Genomic DNA, 25,287 nt, shown 5'->3' on the forward strand with positions numbered 1-25,287 from the left:
TTGACTTTCATTAATTGAAATTATAGATGGAAGGACTGCATTCTGGTGAATTTCAACAGTCCAGGTGTTCTGAACTTCAAGTTTCCCAGAAAGAAGAATATTTTGAGTTTGGTGTCTGCAAACCATGCTGTTACACATGATCAGTGTCCTTGAGAAGTATGTTGGAAGTATGCCATTTCATTGGGTTTTTAGTTCATGAGACTGCAACACAGTCCTGCTTGTAGAACAAGCAGAAGTAAACAACCATTTACTAATAAGCTAAACTTCTTCCTCACCTTTTAGTAGTTCCATATCTTGTCCTTGAAAGTTGTTATCCTGATCCCTTTGAAGGATTATGCTGTAAATTAAATGAGAACAGCTGGAGTCAGGATTAGAAATTGAACTTCTGCTGTGCAAATTGTGATTTCCGGTAAAACAGCTGATGCACCCTACCTTCTGTCAATAATTACTTTCTGTGAAATATCCTTCAGTGCTCAGCATTTATTTTATATGCCAAGAGAGGTTTCCCAAGGCTGCAGGCCATGTCTCACAGCCTGCACACAGCCATCCAGCTCCAAGAGAGGCACTGAAGAGATGAGAGCCAGGCAGGGGGGTGACCTGAGCAATGCAAAGACAGGGCCCCAGCACTCTGCTGTGTGGCAAAGCAGGATTGAACATGCAGCCCTGCTCCCAGGCATCAGCTTCAGTGACACCAAATGGCTTGGTCTCATAGCCAGGTTTGCTTTTCTGGATTACCAAGATGCTAGCACCATTGAACTGATGATATCCATGTACAAATCCCAGAGCTGGAAGCCTTCCCTCAACACCCAGCATTCCTCTTAGGGGCCATCCAGAGGAATATCCTTGTAGCTTACCTGGAACGTTAACAGGCATCTGTAGTTTCTGAAGGAACCATCCACTCACCATCCATAGATCAACCACAAGCACACTTTGCTTCCTATACGCTCGAGTTTCACTTCATGGTAACAAGCTCTGCACTGCCAGACATGGAAAAATACCAACCACACCCTCTAGTCTGGAGTAGTAGATGTTTACTGAGAACATTAAGGAAAATTATCACGATAAATCTTCCTACAGAAAGCCTTGGCATCAACTGGAAGGTAGTCTGATGTATTTAAGACATATTCTACAACAATAGGATTTTCTACAGGTTCATGAATTACAGTCCAGACATTTAGCACAGCTGTAGCCTAAACATCAAATGAAGGTCGGCTGAGGTAAGGACATCTTTTCCACGGTAGGATAGCAATTTCAAGCCATCTGGAAGAAGGAAAGGAATCTTTCAGATTCTCTGTGCCAGCTTTTTCTGTTCACAGGACATCCATGGAGCACTGCCAGATCTCAGAGTAAATCATTAATTTGACACATGCTTCAAAGGAGGTCACACCTTAGCTTTGTATCCTCCAGGTCCTTCCTTTACCCGCAGCATTGTCACTGTCCTGAGTTCACTGCCTGAACTCAGATACAAGTTGTTCTGACAAGTATCAGGCACTTCAAGATAATTTTATGAAGCCTGTGCCACCTTGTCGGTTTACCTGGTGTCTGGACATGAGCTTAAAGCCAGACCAAATCTGCTAAGTGGGACTTTTGTGAAGGAAGGCAGCATCAGCAGAGAGGTAATTTCACTCTTAATGTTTTCCTTTTCACTAACAATTTGAGTATGTTGCTGTGAAAACTTGCTCCTTAATTAAAAACTGGAAAGAAACCCCAGAGGATAGGGATAGTTACCCTCCACTGACTGAAAGCAGGAGATGCTCAGTCAATAACTAGTGCGACAAATAGACTTCTTTTCTCTGAATACAAAAGCTTGTTCCATGAGGGAGCTTAGAAACATCCAATCAGAGTGGACGCTCTTCTTGCCTTTTCTACACTCAGAGTAGCCTTTTCATGTTTCTTTTCTCTTCTCCTGGTCTCCACTCAGGATATTTCAAGACTCAAGCCCAGAATTTGGTGAGTGCTGCAGACCTCCCTGTGACAGAACATTTCCATGTAAGAGGTGGCAACGTCCTGATTTGGGCCTGAGATGGAGTGAGGAGAAGAGGAAGAAACTTCAGCACAGTTGATCCACGGAATAAGAAACATAGCCCTCCGGGAATTTGGGAGCCAACTACAAACCTGAAGAGAGTTGCTTCCAACACTGCTCTGCACATCAGGGAAAAATATTGACATTCCCAGGTGAGATAGCAGGATCATTTCACCTCCACAGCCTGCAAAACCCTTGCAAGTTCTTCTGCAATCCGTGCAGCCTTTGATGAGTTCCCCATAGCAGCCTAGCAGATTATTGTCTGATGCACTTTTTCAGAGCAAAGGGCTGGATTGATGACAACACTTTAGAATAATGCCAGCCTCGCTTTAGAATGATGCCTCAAAGGTTATCCTTTGAGTGTTTTCCTTTATATTGAAGAAATGAAACACTTCTTGACATCAGCCTGCCAAAGTAAAATTCGAGCCATTGAAATCAGGCCATCCTCACAGACTTATCTCACTATTTTGTAGCAAGACAGAAAATTCTTTTTGGAGGCTAACATGTAGCTGTCCTTATGACTAAGATTATCAAGAATACTCATAGCTATCTCTGCAGTGCTTCTACATACAAATCTTCACTATGGATGACAAAACAACAAATGTTTCAGTTTGCCTTGGAAAAATGGACTGTAGTTCCACAGTTCAGTAAAAGCAGATATCCAATCTGTTTCAGTATGTTAATGCTCCACAACCAGTGCTGTTTCTACTTCTCTAATATGAAGGGCACAGTGAAGGTTTTGGATAGGAAGGATTTGGGGTTGGAATTCTTGTCAAACAGACTATTCATTAGAAGGTATCCAAACAATCACACTATTTCCCCATTTTGTCATCAAATGCACAAGGAAAACTGCCTCATCACTTTCAAAATTCAGCCTGAACAAGTTGTACATGTTATTTACCATAGCACAGTCTCTTTTTCGTTGAATGAACATCATCATATTGCAAAGATGGTTTTAGCAGCAATATGGCTCTTTATAAAATTGGCACCTACTTAATTATGCAGAAAAAAATCTTACTGACTTTTTTGAACTAAGTGGGTGGCCTATAAATTAATGCAGCTAACAGGGTTCTCTAAGTAAAATGATTTGTGTTCCTTACATGGAACATTAACATACGTTTTTTCAATCATTTCAGTAAACAAACTTCAGGGAGTTTTGCTGATAGCCTAATCTGTATTTAATTTAGTAATCTGAAAATGACACAGATGATCTTTGTGAAAAATCTATTAGAAATGCAGCTAAGTGTGTTGTTTACCTTAATACTCAAACAGTATCCAAGTGAAGAATTTGCTCCGTTTTGGCCTCATTCTACAAGTGAGCAAATGCACAAATCCAAGGGTCTGCATCCAGTACACTGTAAGCTCGAGTTCTTCATTAATTTCTTCTCTACTATTACTGTAGACTTGCTGTAGAAAATATTTGTTACAAGTTTCCATTAAAAGTCTTTTAAAGTTGCTTTATACAACAACTTTACCAGCATACAACATTAAGGAAAAAATGCTGGAAAAGTCAAGGCATTACAGCAAAGAAATCCCTTTTTTTTTGTTAAAAGATGGAGAAAAAAATTAAAAGAAGAAAAAACAAACAGAAAACTCATCCTGGTGCCATGGATATCTGTAGTACAGCAACTGCTCCTTTAATTTAAACACTGAAATTAATGACTAGTTAGATTCTGAGCCTTCAGAGGCAACATGATCTGAGAAGCATACCAAAAAGAAAACACAATATACGGGATGAGTGAAAAACAACAGGCTTTGCAAACAAGCCAGCTTCAAAATAATATAAAAAAGGTGAAGAGAATTTTTGAATATATTTTTCTAATTAAAACAGAAGATGCAGCATTAATATATGCCTGAAAATAACTAAAAACGCAGACTGCTAAAAGAGCTGAGTCTCGCTGGGGCTGTGTTTAAATTCCGCTGAGTATTAAGAAATACCTAAATAATGGACAGAGTTCAGGGGTGTATAATACATCTTGTTATAAAGAGCACCTGCGGAGACCATACTGGCCTATACTTTAAACATTTTCTACAATTAAAATACCTAAATCTAAGGGCCACCTGTTTCCTGCCCTCGCCTTTCCGAAATGCCAGAAGTTTTACTGTAAACACAGGTGACCAAAATAAGATGCTGCCTGATTTTAACGGGTTTAAAGAATCTGCACAACAGCTGAAGTCTGGGCCAGCAGCTTTTCAGCTCCCGGCCCCTCAATTAAAACTGATGAGAGAAACAGTATTGTCTCCTCCTCTCCCGGTGGCAAGACGCTTACGTGGGAATTCCCACACCAAGCTGGGACAGCAGCTATCCATCCAGCAGCTTGGATTTGACAATAACCAATGCCAGATGTTTCAGCCAAGGCATAATAAAACGCAGAGAAGGCAACTCTGCAGAAAACTGCTCATTTTTCCCAATTTCCCATGGGTCTCTGGACAAGGCACATATCCTGGGATATAGCATCCCAAGAAATTTATCTGACTATTTAGAAATTTGTCAAAAAGCTGTTCAGGTGGCAACCATGAATTCACTGCTGACACTCTGTCCTTGCTGCAGGGCCCTTAAGAGAAGATGGATCCACATTTTAATTCTAGTCTAATTGCGAAGAGTAAAAATTGTGAAAAGTAAAAAATTATAGACTTTCTAAAAGAACTTTCTCTTATAAAGAGACATATATTTTCAAGTGCTGTCAGGTTAGCAGGAGTCTTGAAGGCTGGACATAGACACTGGAAGCCACATCTACAGGCCCAGTCTTTCCCTGGCACTTGCACATCAGTTAATACACCCGAGAATCATGTCCTGCTCATCACACCAGGTGCTCAGTTCCTTGCCAAATATACCGACTGAAAACTACTCTGGAGTCCAGCAACATGCAGCTCAGAAAGCTCTGCTTTAGGCTACTCCCTACTCCTAGCACCCAAGTGCCTGGAAGAGAATCCTTCTCAGTCAGAAAACACTTGCTGACAAATGCACACATCTAAACTCCATGCCCTGCAAAAGATATTGCACAACACAAAGTTTAGGGCACCTGGGGCTTACCCAGTCAAATGGGTGGGAGCAATCCTGTGCTCCTCTGCTCCTTGAGCTGGGCAGATATGAGCTGCTTTGCAGCTGCATTCCTGCTGCACTTCAGCCATGCTAAGCAGTGACAGGAACATCCTTGATGTTCCCAGCTGAAAAACACAGCTTCGGCTACACTGGACCAGGAACACACATCTGCAGCAGAGTGCAGGTCAAACAAGGTCTGGACACTTTTTTTCCACTTCCTGTTTTCTGATTTCTTTGGAGAATCTCACAATGAATCAAAGTTACAGTTTTGCAGAAATGCACAGAATATTTATTTAGTTTGACAGAAATGTACAATTTTTTCAGAAAGACAAGAAGGCACAAAAAGGCACAAAGCATGTTTCTTACTGCCTAACACACAGAGAATTCCATGAATCTGAAAGCAGAAATCGATCTGACTTCTACAAGGAAAGCAGTGCAGTTTCAGAAGAGTTCAGTTAACTGAAGCCTACTATTTATCCCCCTTTTTTACTTTTGACCAGTGAGATGGTTTTATCTGGTAAATTTTAATGTGTAAGTACACTTACTGAAATGAGGAACACTTATAATACAATAACTGATTTAGTGCATCTCTGCACAGAAACTGGCAGTAGTATCAAAATGATAATAGGCTTTGGGACATGAAAAAACACTTACAATTATGCAATTATGCTCAGACCATAAAAAAACATCCCCTTCTGAGCAGTTCCTGAGCTAGAAAATAAGGAAAATGACCCAACAGCTAAGGGTATATAGCATATTTCAGTGAAGACTAGAGCCATCATTCTTACATTGCTCTCTTTTCATGTTATATCACAACTGTTAAAAGGTTACTGATACACACTCTGAAATCTCAAGTAGCAGACCCATTTCTCTTAGCTCATTCTTGTAAAAAGAGGACTCAAGAAAATCAGCACTAGCTTTCGCAGTCCTTCATGGCATCATTACAATTTCAAAATGTTGTCTCCCCTGCTACTCATTTTCTTCTTGCAAAGAATTTGAAATCATGTCATAAACTAAAGATTATACAGGAAGGGTTTCAAAATAACTTACTTGCTATATTTATCATGGGGAAATTTTCGCATTTACTATTAAATACTACCCTTAAAGCCAGATGGTCATACAGAGAACAACTACAGAAATTCAGAAAAGCAAACACAGTTATCTTTCCAAAGTGCTACTGAGATTAGAAAACAAGTTATCAGATGTAAACAATCTTTTCCTCTACTCTGGCTCCATTTTCTGCATTCTGCAGGCTCTCAGGCTGGTGGTTCAGCAGCAGTTCATCTGCCTATGGTGACTGGATGGATCCCTGGTTTGGAACACTTTTCTGGGGACCCTGGGTCTGTGATGTGTTCAGATCTGTAACACACAAAAGAAAGACATGACAATGCCTTTTCTGCCTTGCCCAAGCCATCAAGAAGAACAAATTCTGACTTCTTCATTAGCACCATTTTCTAGTTTGCTGCATCTGTCTAGAAAGGAAAACACTCCTCTAGAACAAATTATACTACAGCCTGGTAAGAGGTACCTTACCCAAGGTTAGTGAAATCTATTCAAGTAACAATAATAGTAATAATAATAATAATAATAGTAATAATAATAATAATAAATGTGTAGCCGTACTCTACTAAACAGACACACAATAATGGAAAGACAAAAACGAGGTCAGGATTGAGCCAGAGGGAAATACACAGCATATAATCAGTACCTTTGTTTGTAATAATACAGTCGTAACATTAATATAGTTTTCATCATTAGAAATAGAATTTTATTTGTAAGCCTTCCTTTTATGGATGAAAAAAAAATAAGTGAACAAAGTTAAAACTCTACACAGCTGGTACTTGCATTCAGCTTTTTCTGCCAAATTTACCTGTGTTTATTCGCACAAACTACCTACTCTATTCTGTCTTGATCCTTTTGGTATGATGTGGAGAGAAACACTTGCATTCAAACACTAGAACATTATTTGACACGGATCTTGTTATCTTTCCAATTTTCTCCCACAAATGCAGATAATCAGGTGCTTGTTTCCCAACACTGCACAATGAACACTTCAATGATGATCCACGTATAGCTTAAAAAACCAAAACAATATGACTACATTTGGGTTTTATCCCTAGTCAGCATTCTGTAGCACTTTGCGCCCCCAGGAACTGCATCTCAGTAGCAGGCTTTTCTACATCTGCATTTCTTCAAAGCAACTTTACCATAAAAACGAGCCGCATAACAAAGAATGTGTATCCTCATACACAGCAATGAAAAAGATCTGTAAAGGATATGCTGAAATTCTATTCACTGTAATCTTAGCCTGATCAAATCTTACTTTACATCAGGAGGGTTAAATTTTCATTCTTCTCTCTCAAAAAAGGACTCTGAAGAAAGAAAGAAAGAGAGTTTGGATCTCCTAGTACAGCATGGTAATACCAGAAGCATGCAAACCAAAAACTGGGGTTCTTTGAGCCTTCATCATTCATGCAGAGCTGAAGAGATATTTCATGCTAGCTCTGGACCCTACTTCTCACATGCATGTGCAACAGAAATCTATTATGAAGGATCTATTTGGGTTTTTACACACCATGTCACTTAACTGCTGGCAATTCATAATGACACCTGCTCACATTTGGCATTCCTCAAATATGTGTGACTTGCATCAGTCCTATTCACTGAGGCAGGAGTTCAAGGCAAAACAAGCTTGCTGGCACCCTGAAAAGCCTAAGCTCTCAGGCTGCTCCCTGGCATGGGCTGTGGAGCAGTGTGGGATGATTATGCAATGGGCATGTGGGAACACATCATATCACAGCCTCTGCCTTCAGCATCTTCTCCTCTTTGATATTCACACAGCTGGGGGGAGCAAACAGGATTTGGGGCTGCAGCTCCCAGCATAAGCAACATACATCTTATTCCTGCTGCCAAGACTGCAGGGTCAATGGCAGGAACAAGGCATTTATAAACAAGCTTAGTCATAGTGGGATGACACAGAATGTTACAAAAATTAGTCTTCAATTGTCTTTCTTTTACTGTTTTATACTGGATTAAGTTTTAGTCTTAATGGAAATCCAGAGTAAGTCTTGCCTGCAACTGATTTATTTGCAATATGTAACACAGCAGGACTTGACTCCCTAAATTAGTCAAACAGTCCTGATTTTTTGAAGATGGTGTCTGTATTCATTTCTTTTCGATGGTCATATTAGAAAGATTGTGATTTGCAGCCCACAGAAGAAAGCAAAAATATGTCTGCCTGTCTTTATGAAAACTGGATACATTTGGTTTGTTTATTTAATAAAATGAGCCCTACTAATAGAAGGTCCTTGCCTTCTAAACACTTATATTTTGGGGTAATTTTACCTGCATTAATATTCTTTTTAAGTCCTGTGAGTCTATTCACATTAACCAAGTTATGTGCATAAGAATACCAGGGAGTAAACACTTATTTGAAAGATCTGTTTCCAAAGTTTATGAAGTACATAATTTGAGAAGCCTAATTACAAATTTGAAAATACACAGAAAAGAAAGAAAAACACCTTACATGAAGCTATTTTCCACCATCAAAACTAAACTAGTAATTGCTTCACCAATTAAAACAGTAGCTGTTTCCAAACCATTTCTCATTAACTGTTATAACTATAAGCATCAGAGCTGAGCAGTGGAAACTGTCAGCATTCTGGAAAAATAAATCAGATCCTGTCACTGTCAAAATTAATGATTTCTCGCTAGTTTAGCTCTTTTCTTTCTTTCTTTTTTCTTTTTTTTCCTGAATACGTTGCATGTGGAAAACCTGAACAGCAGGAGAGCACCCAGGAGGTAAGAGTACAGCTGCTGCTGGGGCAGTGACTGGCTTCAGGCTGGAAGAGTTGTGCTTAATCTAACTGAAGAGGGAAGGGGCTGGTTTTGGAAGCACTTCAGGTGGCACTCAGCACAGGCTCTGCCTAATAGAAGCACAACGTGTTGCCAAGGCCATCACACTCTGCCTGCCATCGGGGTGGGTGGCTGCTGCCTCTCTGCCATGCTGGAAGCAGCTGAGCCAGGAGGCCAGCTGGTATCACAGGCAGCAGCATGATGTGCCCTGAGAGCAGATGCATGTGAAGTGTGGAAGAAGTGCTAGAAACAGTAATAACAGTTTTAGGTGAAGGAAGAGCAGGAAAAGTGGACTGAACTGCAGTCAGCCTTGGTTCTTATAATGTAGAACAGTGACAGTAGCCAAGAAGTCTCCCCTGAGCTCTCTGGTACACCATGAGGAAACCGAGTTGCCCTTGTCACCAAGCAGGAGAAAGGTGGGAGAAATCTTCCTCTTGAAATGCTCTCCCAAAACAAGGAGGAAACTACTGAAATCAGACTTGAAAACATCAGCTGCTGTCTACTAAAGAATTCTGAAAGCTGAGGATGCTTAATAAAAATAAAAAAGGAAAATATTATTTGAGCAGACATGAAGGCAAAGGGGCAGCTACCAGAAAGTGGCATCCAAGAAGCTCTCCCATGCTCCCCTGGCAGCTGGGACACCCATGGGAGCTCCCCAGTCCCTCTCCAGGTCCATTCTCTGTTGCACTGAGACAAACATCAAAATTCACTATGGATCAAGAGTCAGGTAAGTGCAGACCTTCTGTGAGCTTCCTTCGATGTATTGTAATTCACCTGTCAACATCAGCCATAAAATGAGTCGTGTGCTATCCCCATTGTTTAAATTCAGCATTTACTTATCCTTTTTTCAGCTCCCCTCCAAGCTGCCGACAGATGCTCTCTCTGGCAGGCTGTGTTAGGCTCAACAGCGCGCCCACCAGACCAGCACCCGCATCACCAGCGCCTGGCAGAAGCTGGGCACGGCCCTTGCCCACACCCTTCCTGCCCAGGCTGGGCTCCGCCTGCCCCCTTGCTCCCACACCCTCGCAGGAGGACAAACAAAAGGAGTGCACCTGGCCATAGCTAGCCGCTTGCCCATTTACACTGTTTTTCTTTCATAGTTAGATAAACGCAGAGAATACTTCCTGACTATTTCGAAAGCTTTAACAAAACTGAGCTGTAGCTCAGCTCCTTCCACAATCTGCTCTTGACACAGTTTTCTGCTCGCTCCCACCTCTGCACCAGCCAAGAGCTGTCAGCATCTCCCTGCACCCTGGACCCCAGAATGCAAACTGAAACCCCCTTTACCTGTTTCTCACCTACAAAAAGCATATTTTTCCTCAATCTTCCAGGTAACTCTTTCCTAAGAACAAGCCAGATCCGCAGCTGCATCATGGATACAGCAGACCAGAGAAATCCAGTCTTTCAAAGTTGGGCTGGTCAAACACCCAAGGCGAAAAAGGGCGTGCTTGAGGCTGGTGACCTAATATTAGGTAATCTGTGACAGCATTTCAGCCTTTTGGGGACCTGTAGCCTGTGCCACACCTCAGTATTAAATACTTCTAAAGTATAGCTTTTACTCCCTTTAATCTCAGCTGAGACCATTTCATTAAATAAAGAAACCCCAGGCATTCTCAGCACTCTTCCCCACCAATTTTTGCAAAAGGAGTATGAAGTTGTTTCTAACAAATTCTGGATCCAATCACAAATTGTCTCATTCACACAGACACTGTCAAATTCAACACTGGAAACAAATGCTATTTTTTCCCCATTTTCCTTGAGTTTAGGTCTGGTACCACAAGGACAGGCATTGGGAAACTGCAGAGAGGCACTCTACTCTTTCCGTACATTTTTAGACCACCTCAGTAACAGCAATGGCAGATGGCAGGCCTGTCATATTTGGGATCACTTTTCAAGGAAGTTTATAAGGGGACCTCAGCTTTCCAAACAGGTTCTGGGTCCAAACTCTGAGAAATGACAGCTCCTGGCTAAAAACATGGTACTCTTATATGGGAAAAGAAAGGGGAAAAAGGTAGTGTTCTGTGTCCTAGCTACCCTACCTTTTCCACAGCACTAAGAGACAGGATTAGTAGTATCTCACAAACTGCTGACAAGGTGAAGGACAAAGGAATGGTATTTGCAGGAATCTGAAATCAGTACATATAAAAACAAACACAGCCCATGTACCTGGGGAGCGGGAGATACAAAAGCCAAGTAAACAACTCATTAGTCACACTGATTCTCACCTCCTGTCTGTTGCCATAGGATGTAAGCACTTCCACATCAAATAAATGCCACAGATTTTCTCCTTCACCCCCTTCACCCCTCCTCTCTCTCCCTCAGGATCAGAGCTCTTGATGTTTAGGCTAGAGTGCCCACAGTGAAGATTATGGGAAGGACAGGAGAACCAATGCACTAAGAAACACTCCAGGCAAAAAACCTCTCAGGTTTCTATGTTTTGAACAGAAAGTCCTTAGTGTTCCTCCTTCAGCTCTGACCCTGGTTTCACAGCATCATAGGATAACTGAAGTTGGAAGTGATCTCAGAAGGCCTCAGATTCAAGCTCCTCCTCAAAGCTGGGTTAGCTCCGAGGTCAGGCCAGGCTGGATACCTTTTTTACTTCTAAGTCCTGTCTAAATAGGAAGGGAAAAAAAAAAAAAAAAGGTGGGAGGAAGGAGGAACACACTACATGGATTTTGCAGATTTTGCAGACAATTACCTTCTGTGACTGTCCGAGATCTGTCATATCAGCCCTCTTTACAAAATAGAACTGAATAAAATGAAGAGCAATTTGTGCCACTTTTAGCAACAAATATGTTGAAGAGTCAGAAAAGCACTAACTTTCTGAAATAGTACATAGCGTTAGGTTTCAGTTTTACATGTACTTATAACAACTGGTACCAAGTTCATTTGGACTGACAGCTGACACATCATCTTCAGGCCACAGCTATTTGAAATGGCAGAGCTACTCTATTTAATCCCCACGATGGCACTCATGCATAATGCAAAGCAGAAGCAGACACCTAAAAACCAATGCTAAGTCTACTGGGTCTGGGATATTCAAAGGAATTCAAGGGTAACAGGCTCTCATTTGCCATCACAGTTCAACAGCAAACGGCAGCCTAACTCCCATGGGCTCCACTGAAAAACCCACTGGCAAATCCCACGGCACCTCTTTGTCTCTAATGATGCTCCCAGTGGTTTCCATGCAGATTCATTAGCAACAGACAGACAATTCCCTAGGGAACTCCAAGTACATCAGCCTCTCTTCCTTTCCTCACCATGATGAGTTTTGATGGCTTTTTTTAAAACCTACTACAACTTTCCCAAATTGCAATAGATTTTCCATACTGCAGGTTCAGTTGTTCACAATTGGTGAAAGAAAGGGTGCACCATGAGGTGGCACTGGGCACCTGGAACAGCAGGGCATCACCCTTAAATGCCAGGGCATCACCCTGGAACAACCAAGATGCTGCTGCTACCACTTCAGAACAGAACACTTGCTACAGACAAGTCAGGTGTAAGCCTTGAAGATTTGAGGACAAACCCCAGCAGTTTCACAGGCAGTTGAGATCCCACACACCATCAACAAACCTTCACACCTCAATAAAGCTGATTTCACAGTGGGAACTGAATTTGGTATTGGGTCTCAAAAATCACCGGGAAAAAATATTTTTCCTAAGGCTACCAAGGAAAGAGGAGCCTAATCCGTTTCCCATCTGACTAAGTAAGGCAAGAAATTTGGTCTGGGAATTGTAATGCTGGTATTTACTTTTGACGAGCCCAACCCTGTGAAAAACCAGCCACTGCAGTTCTTAGGCAAACAACCACCTTCATGAATAAGAGATCTTTACACAAAAAGCAGATGAGGAATTATTTCAGAAGAGATCCTACATTAATTAGTCTTAGCAGCTTTTGGTGCATTTTTTTGTTACAAGACAGAGAACAGAAGGAATTCAAAATCTATGATGAATGAATTCTATACCTCATAACATAACTCTTCTCTACATCTGTATGCTGGATTTTTAATCATGGTAAAATTACTGGGATTGCCATTATTCTGCATGTTTCTGCCCTTTCTGCAGTTGCCGTCTTAGGTAAAGCAATGCGGGTCCATTTTCTAGTTGTGCCTTGTAAGTCTTCAGAGAAGCTTGGTCTAGACAATTTGGACCTAATTTTTGGCACAAGAAACACAAAATACACATTTATTCCATTGAAATGGCATTTATCATAAAATTCCAACTCATACTCCAGGTTTTGGAGTAATATGATGATGCAGTCATTTTTCTTTTATTACAGCCCAGTAAACATACTATTTCTAACACTGGGATTTACCAAAGAAAAGATTTTAAAACTAACTCAAGCTCAGATACTGACAGTGTCACTTTGACACCATATTCATAGCATGTTAATTAAAATTGATTAGGTTGATTAAAATTTTAACCTAGCTGCATGGCTATGTTATCAGTTGTATTGGTTTTTAAAGCACATGGGTTTTAAGCTATTTTTGGTATGCTGTTTTTCTAATGCATATCAATAAGAGAGACTTAAAAATAGGTCTGATTTGAAATCATAATTTGTCTGTGCATTAAATACGCACAGTCTCACCTTGGCAGGGCAGACTGCCTGACAGCTGTCTGCTTCTGCTTAATACTAATTTATTTAAGTATGAATTCCCTGTTAAACTGTCTTTGTGCTACACTTTGAAGCTTTAGATGGTCAATTACAGACAAACACGTGGTCCAACAGGTATTTTGCTAACAATGAACACATGTTTTATTGACCTACTTCTTTTCCAGCTCATTAAACACAGCTGCACTCAAATGATCAAGAGGAAAGAACCATAAAACCCCAAGAACACTCTTCCTACACAGGATCATAAGGAACGTGACCAGCTGCCGCTGCAGGGCCATGCCCCACCCAGGGCAGCAGCACACCCACACGGAGCACCTCTCCAGAGGCAGGGCAGCTCCCCTGCCCGGTGACAACAGTGGTGGGGAAGCATGGGAAACCCCCACAGCCTCCTCTCTCAGGTGTCCAGTGCGGGTGTGAACAAAGTGGGCTGCATCCGTTTCTTCCTAGCCCATCATCTGCTGAAGTCATTTGGCCAGCAGGCAGAAGTCAAAACAAACTGCCATCAGTAAGGAGCACTGCTTGAATGTTTGATGGAGAAACAGAAACCCCATAAAGTTACAGACCCAAACAGCACTTCCAAGGACTCAGGGGACAATGAACCAGCTCCCCTTTCTGCTGCCACCAGCACATCCCCACACGTCCCTCACCCACTGTCCCAATTCGAGTACTGAAGATAAAACACTGCAGTAGGCTTTATCTCCTTCCCTCCAGAAAAAAAGAGAAACAGCTAACATTAACCCTGAAAAAACAGTCTCTTGAACATGAAGTCATTCCCTTTGAAACAAAAGGGGACATTTACACATCAAAACTCTTCTTCTGAGCTGTTACCACAGACAGATGTTAGTGTGTTGATTAGCTATGCCTCATATTTTATAGACTCTCTTTGGTTGTGGGTTATTTTGTTGAGGTTTTTTTTTTCACTTTGAAATAAATTTGAAATCAAAGACCTTGGCAAAAAGTCAGTTTAGTTCCCAGCATTTGGCCAGTCTTTCAGGTGCAACATAAAGAAGTGCTCTGGACTTTGGCAAACATTTTCTTGAATAGCAGTAGGGCACAACTCTGTTACAAAAGCCAAAAGGGGGAGGTAATTTTTAAAACACTCAAGTTTCCTCCTAAGCACTGTGGTTTTATAGGGCAATTTCCCAACAACAGACCAGATCCACCACTTCTTACTCATAAAAGCTGACGAGATCAAAACTCAAAGAGACCAGCAGAAGAACACTAAGTCAATATATAGAGTTGCTGCTGAAGAAAAAAATCAGGCAAAGCACCTGCTTCAAATCAATTACATGCTAATCTTAACCTTTAATAGAAGCTGCTGTTGTTGATTAATACAGAAAAATACGGGCATTACTACAAGAGTGAGCGTCTGAGTGAAGCCTCTTATCTCAAAGTCACAGAGATACTTGTTCTATCCCAAGCTCAAAACTGAGGAAAACATTCACTAATTTTTGATTGTGTATTGAGTATTATTACAGCCACTTTTATTCTTTTTTGGCAGGAAGTATATGCGCTCATGTTTTCTTCTTGAAGTCCATAGAAAAATAAAGAAAAAAACGGAAAGTTGCACATTCCCCAAATTTTGCATTGTAAGCTTAGGAATTTTCGGTGTTATTGAATATTTTGAAATGAATGCCCTTTTTAACTGTTTGCTAAAAGCTCTGTGAAAATGTAACTGCTGTGAAAACAGCTGGCATAAAAGGTAAAGGAAAAATTGTACATCAAAGCTATAAAGCCCCACAATCATCAAATAAGCATGTCTATCCCTTCAGCCAAGTGCTTTTCATGAGTGCATGGAGAGTACTTGCATCTACTTTCCTCACTTCTGCTCCCACTTCTCCTTTGTATGAGCAGTACTGATCTTACCCTTAAACCCAAATTCATCACCTCCTCATCTACATCACCGTAAATACAAGTTTTAAAACACCTGCCTGTATTAATTTTCACTTTCAGCTCTAAACTGCCTGTGTTTAATGCAGGAGCCATCCCCTCCCCAGTGGCACTGTGCTTTAATGGCAAGTTGCTCTACAGTGTTTTGCAGTTTTTCTGTCAGCAACAATCAGCCTTCAATTTTCAAGTTCAATTAATAAAGATAAAAAACATCTTCATCCTTGCCAAATACCCTTCTTTCCCTGACTGTCATATATTCTTTATCATGAAATATATTCAATGATTTTTAAAGTACATGGGTTTGATTTTTCTTCAACAGACCCTAAACAAATACAGAAAAATCGTATATATTTTTGTCATCTACGATCCAGCTCTAGATCAGATTTCCGAGGAACACTCAAGGAGTCTCAGCAGGTGAGTTCCACACCAGCACCAAGGCTCCTCTTCTCTACTGCCCCACTAAAAATTTACACCCAAAAGAAAGTTTTCTGCAGCATCTGGCAATGGGGAACAAGGCATTCCATGAAATCACCTCTAGCAGTTTGGCAATGACAGCCAATGAAATGTATTACAAGGCTGTTGGGTGCTCCTGTGATGAATACCTGCAGAAGACAGACAATCTTCCCCAGTGTCCTAATAAATATTTAACAGCAGATGATGCTGAGGAGGTTTCATATTACTAACACTTCATTATTTTTCACAACATGCTACAGGCCATTTCTTGGACTATGTCAAGTATTATACGAAATACTTAAAATGAGATTGTACTTTACAAAATAAGCCAGACAGATACACTTGGTGATTCAGCTACACAGTTTTACAGGGTGTGTTTGCATACTCAGTATCTTGCAAAATTTGATCATCCATAAACAGCTTCTCCTAGCTATTACACTGAATTATTTATTTACACTAGTGGATCTATTTCAGACTCTAACTTCATTACAAAATATATACAAAATATTTTAATGTGCTAGAGCAGGGCACTGCAGTCAGGCCTCCACCCACAGAGAGTATTTCCCAAGGAAAACAAAGACTTCCCAAGGAATCTTCTTGACATCAAACAACCAGCAAAGCTGTTGTTTTGTGGCCCTTTTCCTAAGAGATCACCTGTTTCCCTGCAGACTTGCTATCCAAGTCATATCTCCGCACATCCCTGAGCTGGAGCATGGGATCCAACTCACTATAAATCAGCTGTCTGGCTAAAAACCCTCTGCCCATGGATTTCTGCTATGAAATGTTCTCCATTCATCCTTCTACTTTCCTGAAACCTGTATCTACTGGAAAAACCCAACCTAAGTAAAGAATAAATCTGCATATAAGGGTGGTCCTCCATATAATTCCAATTTCATTGACACAGCTAATTCCAATGACTTCATAAACCACTATACTGAAGTTGGTGGAAGCATAAATGTGAGAAAAATGAGAAAGATTCAGCCACCATCCTGTTGCTGTTTATTATGTCTGCAGTCAATGAGAGCCTGAATTTGGTGTGCAGATTTACACCAACACTAGTGGTACCTTAGAAGACAGGGGCAGGCAATCTCTTTTACTCCATTCATAACCTTAAAGATGTGCACTATTTTAAACTTCCCTTCACAAATGAATGAATTCAAAAGGAGAAGATAACAGAAAGAATAAAATCAGGCAGGCATTACACAGGATAGGCATTACTTACATTAATGTATAAAATAAAACCAAAATAAAATAATTAGCTGCCTTAATTAGAAGTTATGTTATAGTGCTGCATCTACTGTGGTTATTTTCAGAAATGAGAAAAGTGTTTTGAGATGAGAAAATCAGTGACATAACAACAAAATCTGACTGCTATAGAGGTGAAAAGCAAGTGTTACTCAAAATATACTAATTGTAGATGACACATAATTACATATTTTTCACTTCGGTATTACACTGCCATGTGATTTAATCTCTTTGGCCACTTGCTTTAAACAAACAGCAGTGTTATTCCCAAGAGGAAAAAAAATACTTCCTCTCTGATTACAGTAATTTCACAAATACAAGCCGCACTGAGTATAAGCCGCATCTCTGGGTGTTGGCAAATATCTCGTTCTTTATCCATAAATAAGCTGCACCTGAGTATAAGTCGCTCTGTTGTTTGCAGCGAGGACCCGCGCGCAACAAAGTTGCCAATTAGTAACAGAACCACGGTAGGGCGGGGTTTACTGGCTCAGCTCGGGCTGTGCAGGCTCGGCCCGCTCGGGGCTGCCGACAGGGCCAGGTAGCCCAGCCCGGCGCTGCCGCTCGGCGGGGCCACTCGGGGCTGGCCGCCGCCTCTGGGCTCGCTCGCCCTGGCCCGGCGCTGCCCCATGGTGGCAGGCAGGGACGGAGCCCCCCCCACTCCTGCGGCAGCGGAGGCGGGCGGGGGCGGAGCACCCCACCTCCTCCCTGAGCCGCGGTGATGGCGGCACGGGGCCCTCGCCGCCTCCCCGAGCCACAGCGATGGCGGCATGGGGCCCGGGCCGCAGCAATGGCGGCACAGGGCTTCCCTGTCTCTCCCCTGGGCTGCGGCAGAGGAGGGAAGGAGAGAGCTCTCCCTCCTCTCTCCCCGCCCCCTGTGCTGCCTGCAGGGAGCCAGGCTCCACCCGCAGCGCAACAGAGTAACAATTTGTAACAATCACGAAATGCCGGCTTTTACTGGCAGGCGCTCGGCTCGGCACCCTGGCTGGCACTTCTGAGGTTGTAAATGTCAGAAAATTATTCACATATTAGCCGCTCCTGAGTATTAGCCGCATTTCCAGTTTGGGAGCAAAATCTTAGTCAAAATGGTGCGGCTTGTATTCGTGAAATTACTGTAATTTCCGCCAAGTATCTCAGAGACATAAGTGTTTCAGCAGAGCAAGAAAATCAGTATGTTGTGGTATGGAGAAGAGGTAAATTTGCTTTTGTCTGTTGCACAGTCAAAAGTATGAGATTAATTGTTCTAATAAATCAATGAGATTTTGAACTTGGAAGATGCTGGTGCTGATGTTACTCAGCTTCATATTCTTATATATTTCCATTTAATTTCGTTCTCATTATAACTTACACTGAGCACTGAATGAGCTGTGTTCACCTGTGTAGCCATCCACACTAAGACTAGTAGGGATATGTTGAACACAGAAAAATCAATTTGGAATTGTTCTCAATGTGCCATCTACTCAATTAAAAAAGACAAAAAATTTAAAGAAGCGCAAGATGTCACACTTAGGAGGCTCCCTGACAATGGGTCATATCATCCTTTGCTTTTTAAAAATTTCCCTCTTCCCAAGTGAAAGAAAAACAAAAAGAATTTGCTCACTGTATGGGACAGTGAAAAAAATGGCACTATTAAAAATAGTATTAGACATATCAAAAAAAAAAAGGTTGAAACATATCTTCACATGCAATTCTGCAGGTCATAAGGGGCTGACCTGTCACTGACTCCAAAGGATGCTGTTATAGTGTGTGCTCTATGGGACAGTTACATTCCAGCTCATTCCAGCTAAGAAAAGTCAGATGTACTCAGAAGCAGTTCTTTCAGCAACGACAATATAAAAATTAACGCACAGTGATCACATATGCAGAAATGTGGTGACTTTTTTGGGGGTGTTGCTAATCATTATTTACCAGGTTCCAAGTAATGAATCTTACTCAACAAAGTCCTCAACATGGGATCCCATCAGCCACCTCCAGCACTGGCAGCAGGAGCTATGCTATCTGAATAAGGCCCTGAGTTACTGAGATTTGATCCTTGCCAAAATCCAGTCTCAAGATGGAAGCACAGACAAACAGCCTGTACCACTTCAGCTGGGTTTTCAACACTGCAGTACAGAGCATTTTTCACCTGTTTTTTATCACATTTTCATCAGTTTTACATTGTATATCTCTCCTGAGTGCAGCAAATTCAACTTAGCACAATTGTGAGAAAAGAGCCAGGACTACTATTCTCAACCTCCCTGCTGCAAACATAGAGCAGGTACTTTTATGCAATGTCATTAGGCCACAACTTTCATTAGTTAAGGTGGCCTTAGTGGTGGTTTAGCCTCAGCCAAAAACCAAGCCCCACACAGCCCCTTGCTCACTCACCTACTGAAAGGATCAGGGAGAGAATCAGAAGGATGAAAGCTGCAGAACTCATGGGCTGTTTAAGGACAGTTTAATAGGGAAAGCAAAGGCTGTGCACACAAGGAAAACAAACCAAGGAATTAATTCAGTGCTTTCCATGAGCAGGCAACTGTTCAGCCATCTCCAGGAGAGCTGGGCCCCACCATGCCCAGCTGACTTGGCTACTTGGGAAGACAAATGACATGTCCACAAATGTCACCACCGCTTTCCTGCTTCTTTCCCCCACTTCATACACTGAGCTTGGTGTCCCATGATCTGGAATATCCCTTTTTGGTCAGTTTGGGTCACCTGTCCTGGCTCTGACTCCTCCAACCTGCCAACCCCCTCACCAGTGTGGCTGTAAAAAAGCAGAAAAGGCCTTGGCTCTGTGCAAGCCCTGCTCAACAATAACAAAAACATCTCTGTGTTATCAACCCTGTGCTCAGCACAAATCCAAAACACATCCCCATGCCAGCCTGAGAGGAAAATTAACTCTACCCCAGCTGAAACCAGCACATAGACAAAATATGCGCTGTTCTTAATGCCATCTAAATTAACAAAGGGAAACCAAAGCAAATGAATCTGATACACAGTTTTAAGAACGAGTTCAACAAAGTAATCACAATTAGCATAATCTGCCTTAAGGAATAGGAAGGATATTTCATATAAACTATAAGGAGTTACAGGATACTACACATTGTTTCTGGAATTTTTGCTTTTTCTGTCACAAATTAAATATTTTACATCTCTAGAAACCACTTACTTTGATGAAAGCCACTATAAATTAATTCTTTTTTCCAAAATCAAACTATCTCATTTGTTTATATGCATATATGTACAAATTCCTGTCCTTTAAGAAAGATTTAAATTACATTAGCCAAATAGAGTCCTATTTTTGTTCCTTGGGTTTGCATTTGGCTGTTTATGAAGATCACAAGTTTTCCTACACTCCCCATAAAGATTTAAACTATGTTTTTCACTGCATCACATGTATAGATCCCTCACACTAAATGTCTGAAGTAAAACCTTCCCACATTCAAGTTTCAGTGGTTTTCCAGATCTATTACTTTTCAATTCTATTTCTGTAGCTACAATGTCTGAATAAACAAAGTTAAGGTAGCAGCAGCAAACAATGCTGTTTGCTTCAAAGCTTAAAAGAATTTAAATTGCATTGATTTCTGAAATCAAAGAGGTGAATCCACAGGTAAATCCTTAGGCATAACTTTGGCTAGTGAACCTGACACGTCAATTAAATGCAAGACTAATTTATTCAATTCTCAGTCTAGTCTGGCACAAAACCTATACTTCCCCTCCTTCCTAATTAGCAAAAGTATTGCTCCTTTCATGCAGATAATTTCATCACCATTACTGTAAAGCATTAACACATTTTTCTTTCAATCATATTTTCCTCCTGTTGACTGACACACCTTTTCTAGTGAGGTTACTTATGCCAGTTTCAGCTTTGTGGGAACTTGCCTGAAGGTCTTTACTAAAGTTCCCTCCCATACACATAAAACAATGATATATAATCATGATGTTAGCTATGTGAAAAGACCTATGTCTTACCTTAGGAAATATGAATGGAAAATTATGCATTGGAGTAATGTAGCCCTTTCAATTTCTGTGTATTTATGAAGCTTAATTGAATAGTACTTAATATATGGTAGAATCCAGTGTGATTAACTCCTTGGAAATGAGTTTAGATGGTGATAGTCTTTAAATAATTCAAGGGTTTTTTTTGATAGAGCAGACTTTTTACAAAATGCCTAATAATTCTGGGGAAGTTAATCAAACCCAAGAAATTGCTTTCGTATACACATAAAACTTCAACAATATATTACGTCTGGCCACGCATGTATGTGGTACATGTGTATAAGCAGTAAACCATACTCAGTCTATGTTGACTAATTATTTAAGGATATTTTCTGAAAGATGATTATGAGACTTCATACAAAAAGCTAGTTGGAAAATGCACCAAAATGCCATGAAACATTCATCCACATGAAAATACTGAAGATTTCAACTACAGTAATTTCATTACTATAAGGTGCACCAGACTATAAGGCACACCTCCGGGAGTCAGCAAATTTCGCAACTTTGTACATTATATAAGGCGTGCCAGACTATAAGGCACACTTTTTTTTTTTTGCCGCGAAGATCCGTGCTGCGCACAACAAAGTAATGAATTGGTAACAGAATTGCGCCGTTGCAGGTTTACTGGCATGTGCTCAATTTGCAAACATTTTTCACAGATTGGTGTAGCCTTTAAATGCAGCCCCAAGTGTCCGCCCCATGCGTGGGCCCCGGCACTCCTGCCCGCTCCTGGCAGGCGGGGCGGGGCTCGGGGCTGCCACGGCTTCAGGGCAGCCACAGCTAACACCTCGAGGTTGCTGCAGTTCAGGGCAGCTCAGGGCCACCACGGCTCGCGGCGGTTCGGGGTGGCTCGGGGCCACCCGCGGCTCGGGACTATCCACGGCTCAGGGCGGTGCAGCGCTGCCCGCTCCCTCTCTCCCTGTGCAGCTCTAGCTGGCTGGGGGCTGCCTGCTCCCGCTCCTCCTCGCAGCTCGGCGCTCCTGTGGCACCACCCCCCTTCGCAGCTCAAAACACAACTCATACTTTTTTTTTGCAGCGAGGAGCTGCACCACATGCAACAAAATAACAAATTACTGGCAGGTGCTCAATTTGCAAACATTTTTCACAGATTGGCATAGCCTTTAAACGCAGCCCCAGGTGCCCTCCCCAGGTGCCCTCCCCATGTACGGGCCCCAGCACTCCCACCCACCCCTGGCGCTGGCTGGCGAGGCAGGGCTTGGGGCGGCTGCGGCTCCCTCCCTCCCTGCACCGCCCCGGTGCTCCGACAGCCCCATGCAGCTCCGGGAGCCTTGCGCCCCCCCTGGGCTTTTCCCCCATGCCGGCGCAGCCCCAGTGCTGCCAGCTTCCCCCCCAATCCAGGCTGCGGCACTACGCTTTCCCCTCCTCACCCAGGCTGCCCCAATGCCGCCAGGCTCACCCCATGCAACCACTGCCCCAGTGCCGCCGGCTTTCCCCCCCCGCCCGGGCTGTGCCACTGCCACCAGCTTTCCGCCCGCGCTGGCGCTGCCCCAATGCCACTGGGCTCGCCCCGGCCCAGTGCTGCCCCAATGTCACCAGGTCGCCCCGTGCCAGCACTGCCCCTATGCCGCCGGGCTCGCCCTGGCCCGGCACTGCCCTGATGCTGCCGCCGGGCAGGCTCTGCTCAGCTCGGGACTGTTGCGGGCTCGCACTTTTGGGTTGGCAAATTTCCGAACTTTGTACATTATAAAAGGTGCGCCGGACTACAAAGCGCACTTCTGGGTTCAGGGGAAAATTTTATTCAAAAGGGTGCGCCTTATAGTCATGAAATTACTGTAACTTTTATGTTCTTTCCTTTATTGCATTTAAGTTTTCCTTCAAGGTGATTGGAACTGACTATATCCTGCAGAGGTGTCAGAAAGTGGAGGCACAAGGTTGGAGATTGTCTAAAACTCTGCAAAACTCTCTGGTGAAGAAAACATGACCAAAAATATGTAAGAAAAAACAAATCTGTTTCCTAGTATGAAGTTGTTCGATTTGATTGACATTGCTTAGGAACAAGAGATTTGCACAATTTCCACATGCAGAGTCCCTTGGGGAAGTTCAGCACTCTTCTCAGTCCCTCCCTCTATAGTGACAGATGCAACACAGAAGCAAGTCTGGCTCTGCATGATCAGAGCATAAAATTCTTGTCACCTTCTGAATCAGAAGTGCAACCATGAAATGTGATGTCACGTCTCTCGGGTGGGAGGCTTCCAGCCCTGCCCTGCTCCAGCAATGCGGTGGTAGGCTTCACAGCATCATCTGAACCACCAGAATGCTGCAAGGATTTGCTTCCCCCCTTTGCATAACGTGTCTTGTGGCACCACCCGAGCAGTAACTGCACATTTTGCCAACACAGCTTGGTCAGAGAGATTTACACTGGCCTCTTGGGCAGGCTCTGTAGCCAGAGCTTGTCCTGTAGAGTGCTGGGACTGTCCTGGTGCCCTGGGATAAGGATGTCTAACAGTGTGTTGACAACAGCTGAACACAAAGCTGGTCCGCTGTGTCTTGAGACACAGAAGCTCTACCAGCTTATCTTAGAATCAGTGCAATTAAACTGGTACAAGCCAGTTTAATTAAAAAAGATGCTCTCATGTGGGCTCAAAAGAAAGCATCCTGGTTAGCTTCTATCTGTATGTTTGCCAGGGCAAGCTAAGCCGCTTTTGAGAGGTTTAAACCCACATATGTGTTCCTTTTCAAATTTGCACTAGGTTAGGTAACCTATAACTAAAATGACAACAACAGTCAAACTAGAACAAGTTTCACCAGTCTACTTATTTAGGCATTTTTAGAAATATTAATCTCTTTTACTAATCAGCTTGGTTTGCTGTTGTGGTGATGTGACTAGCCTGCCCTACCTTTGATAACATGCTATTTTGGTAATCCACATACCAAAGACTAGTAAACCTATACTGGTTCCTTAATCATGCATGTAAAACAATTAACCATTGTATCTGTGTATGTTTTCAACTCCTAATTCTGCTGCCCATTGGTCTTTGCCGTGACCTGACCTGCATGAAGCTGGTGTGAGAAGTTATTCAGCACCGCCAACTGCAGAAAAATGGGAGCTCGAGCACTGCTGCAGTGTTGATGCCATGTCTCCTGAAATTACAACTGTGCAGAAAACCCCACCAGATTATTTAATCTGTTACACCAAAAGTGCACCATTGGCCCCCAAGACTTTTAGTTGTTGTGTAACTCACACTAATGAAAGAAGTTAGATCAAAACTAATATTGTGCAAAATGAGATATAAACCCCAGAGAACTCAGACTTCTTGTAAGTTTTTAAGACCTACGAGCAATTTTCAGTAGTGCATGCAGTGGTCAGATAGGTAGCCTCTTCCACTCATTTCAGTAGCCACCATCAGCAAGTGCCATGCAGCCTAGATATCTTTGGGGGTACCCGTAAAATGCAAGAATAAAAAAAGATAATGGAGTAAGAGCTCGTAATGTAACCTATTTCCAAATTTATATTATTCCTTAGATATGATACAATTTACCATCCACAGATCTTTCAAGATATTTTCATTCCTCAATGAAGAAAGAAATGGGTGTTTGAACACTGATTAACATTCTAAGACATTCAATCAAAAGCTATTCTAACCAGAAATCATCAAGTATTGCATGTATGTTCTCAATCAATAAAATGCACCTGAAAAAGAGTGATTTCTGCTCACAAAAAAAAAAGGTCAAACGCATTGGGAAAAGACTAAGAGAAAAATACATTCTGACTACTATTATGCGGGCCAAAAACATTAATTTTCTGGATTTTTCTCAGTAATTTTCTGTAGTTCTGCTTATTTTTTCACCTATGATCAAAAATCTTGCAAAAAAGCATGCAACTGTTTTATCAGAATCTCTTGCTTCCACCACTACCAAGCTGTCTTTGTGCCTAGGACTGTTCAGCCAGAGAGTGGGCAAATTGCCTGTACTACTTCTTCATTAAATACAGCATTAATTACCATTATTAAAGGAATCCTTGTTGCTTTCGCAGGAAAAAGACATCTGCTTGTAAGGACTAATGGATTTCCACAGTGCAATAGTTAATGAAGAAGTGTCCATTTTGAGGTCCACCTGATTTTCATTAGTCCCTGCTACATCAGACCTTGAGATATTCATCCCATACACACCCCATAAAATAAATAAATAAATTTTTAAAAACAAAAATACATCCTCATAAATGAGAGAA

At 42.0% G+C, this 25,287-nt stretch overlaps 1 protein-coding gene across 9 annotated transcripts in view; it reads right to left on the reverse strand.

Moving 5' to 3' along the window:
* Positions 1-271: 271 nt before the first annotated feature.
* ARHGEF28 (Rho guanine nucleotide exchange factor 28) overlaps positions 272-25,287 on the reverse strand; it is a 129,754-nt gene continuing 104,738 nt past the window's right edge. For 2 of the 9 annotated variants that reach the window (XM_033085282.2, XM_033085284.2), the window contains one exon: positions 272-337. In XM_033085282.2, coding sequence (XP_032941173.1) covers positions 311-337 — 27 coding nt within the window. In that variant the 3' untranslated portion in view covers positions 272-310. Of the gene's footprint in view, positions 338-5,332; positions 6,426-25,287 lie in introns of those variants that run through there. The other 7 variants (XM_033085283.2, XM_033085285.2, XM_033085286.2 and 4 more) reach the window with 5 other exon arrangements.

The sequence above is a fragment of the Catharus ustulatus genome, chromosome Z (assembly GCF_009819885.2).
Source record: "Catharus ustulatus isolate bCatUst1 chromosome Z, bCatUst1.pri.v2, whole genome shotgun sequence".
NCBI lineage: Eukaryota > Metazoa > Chordata > Aves > Passeriformes > Turdidae > Catharus > Catharus ustulatus.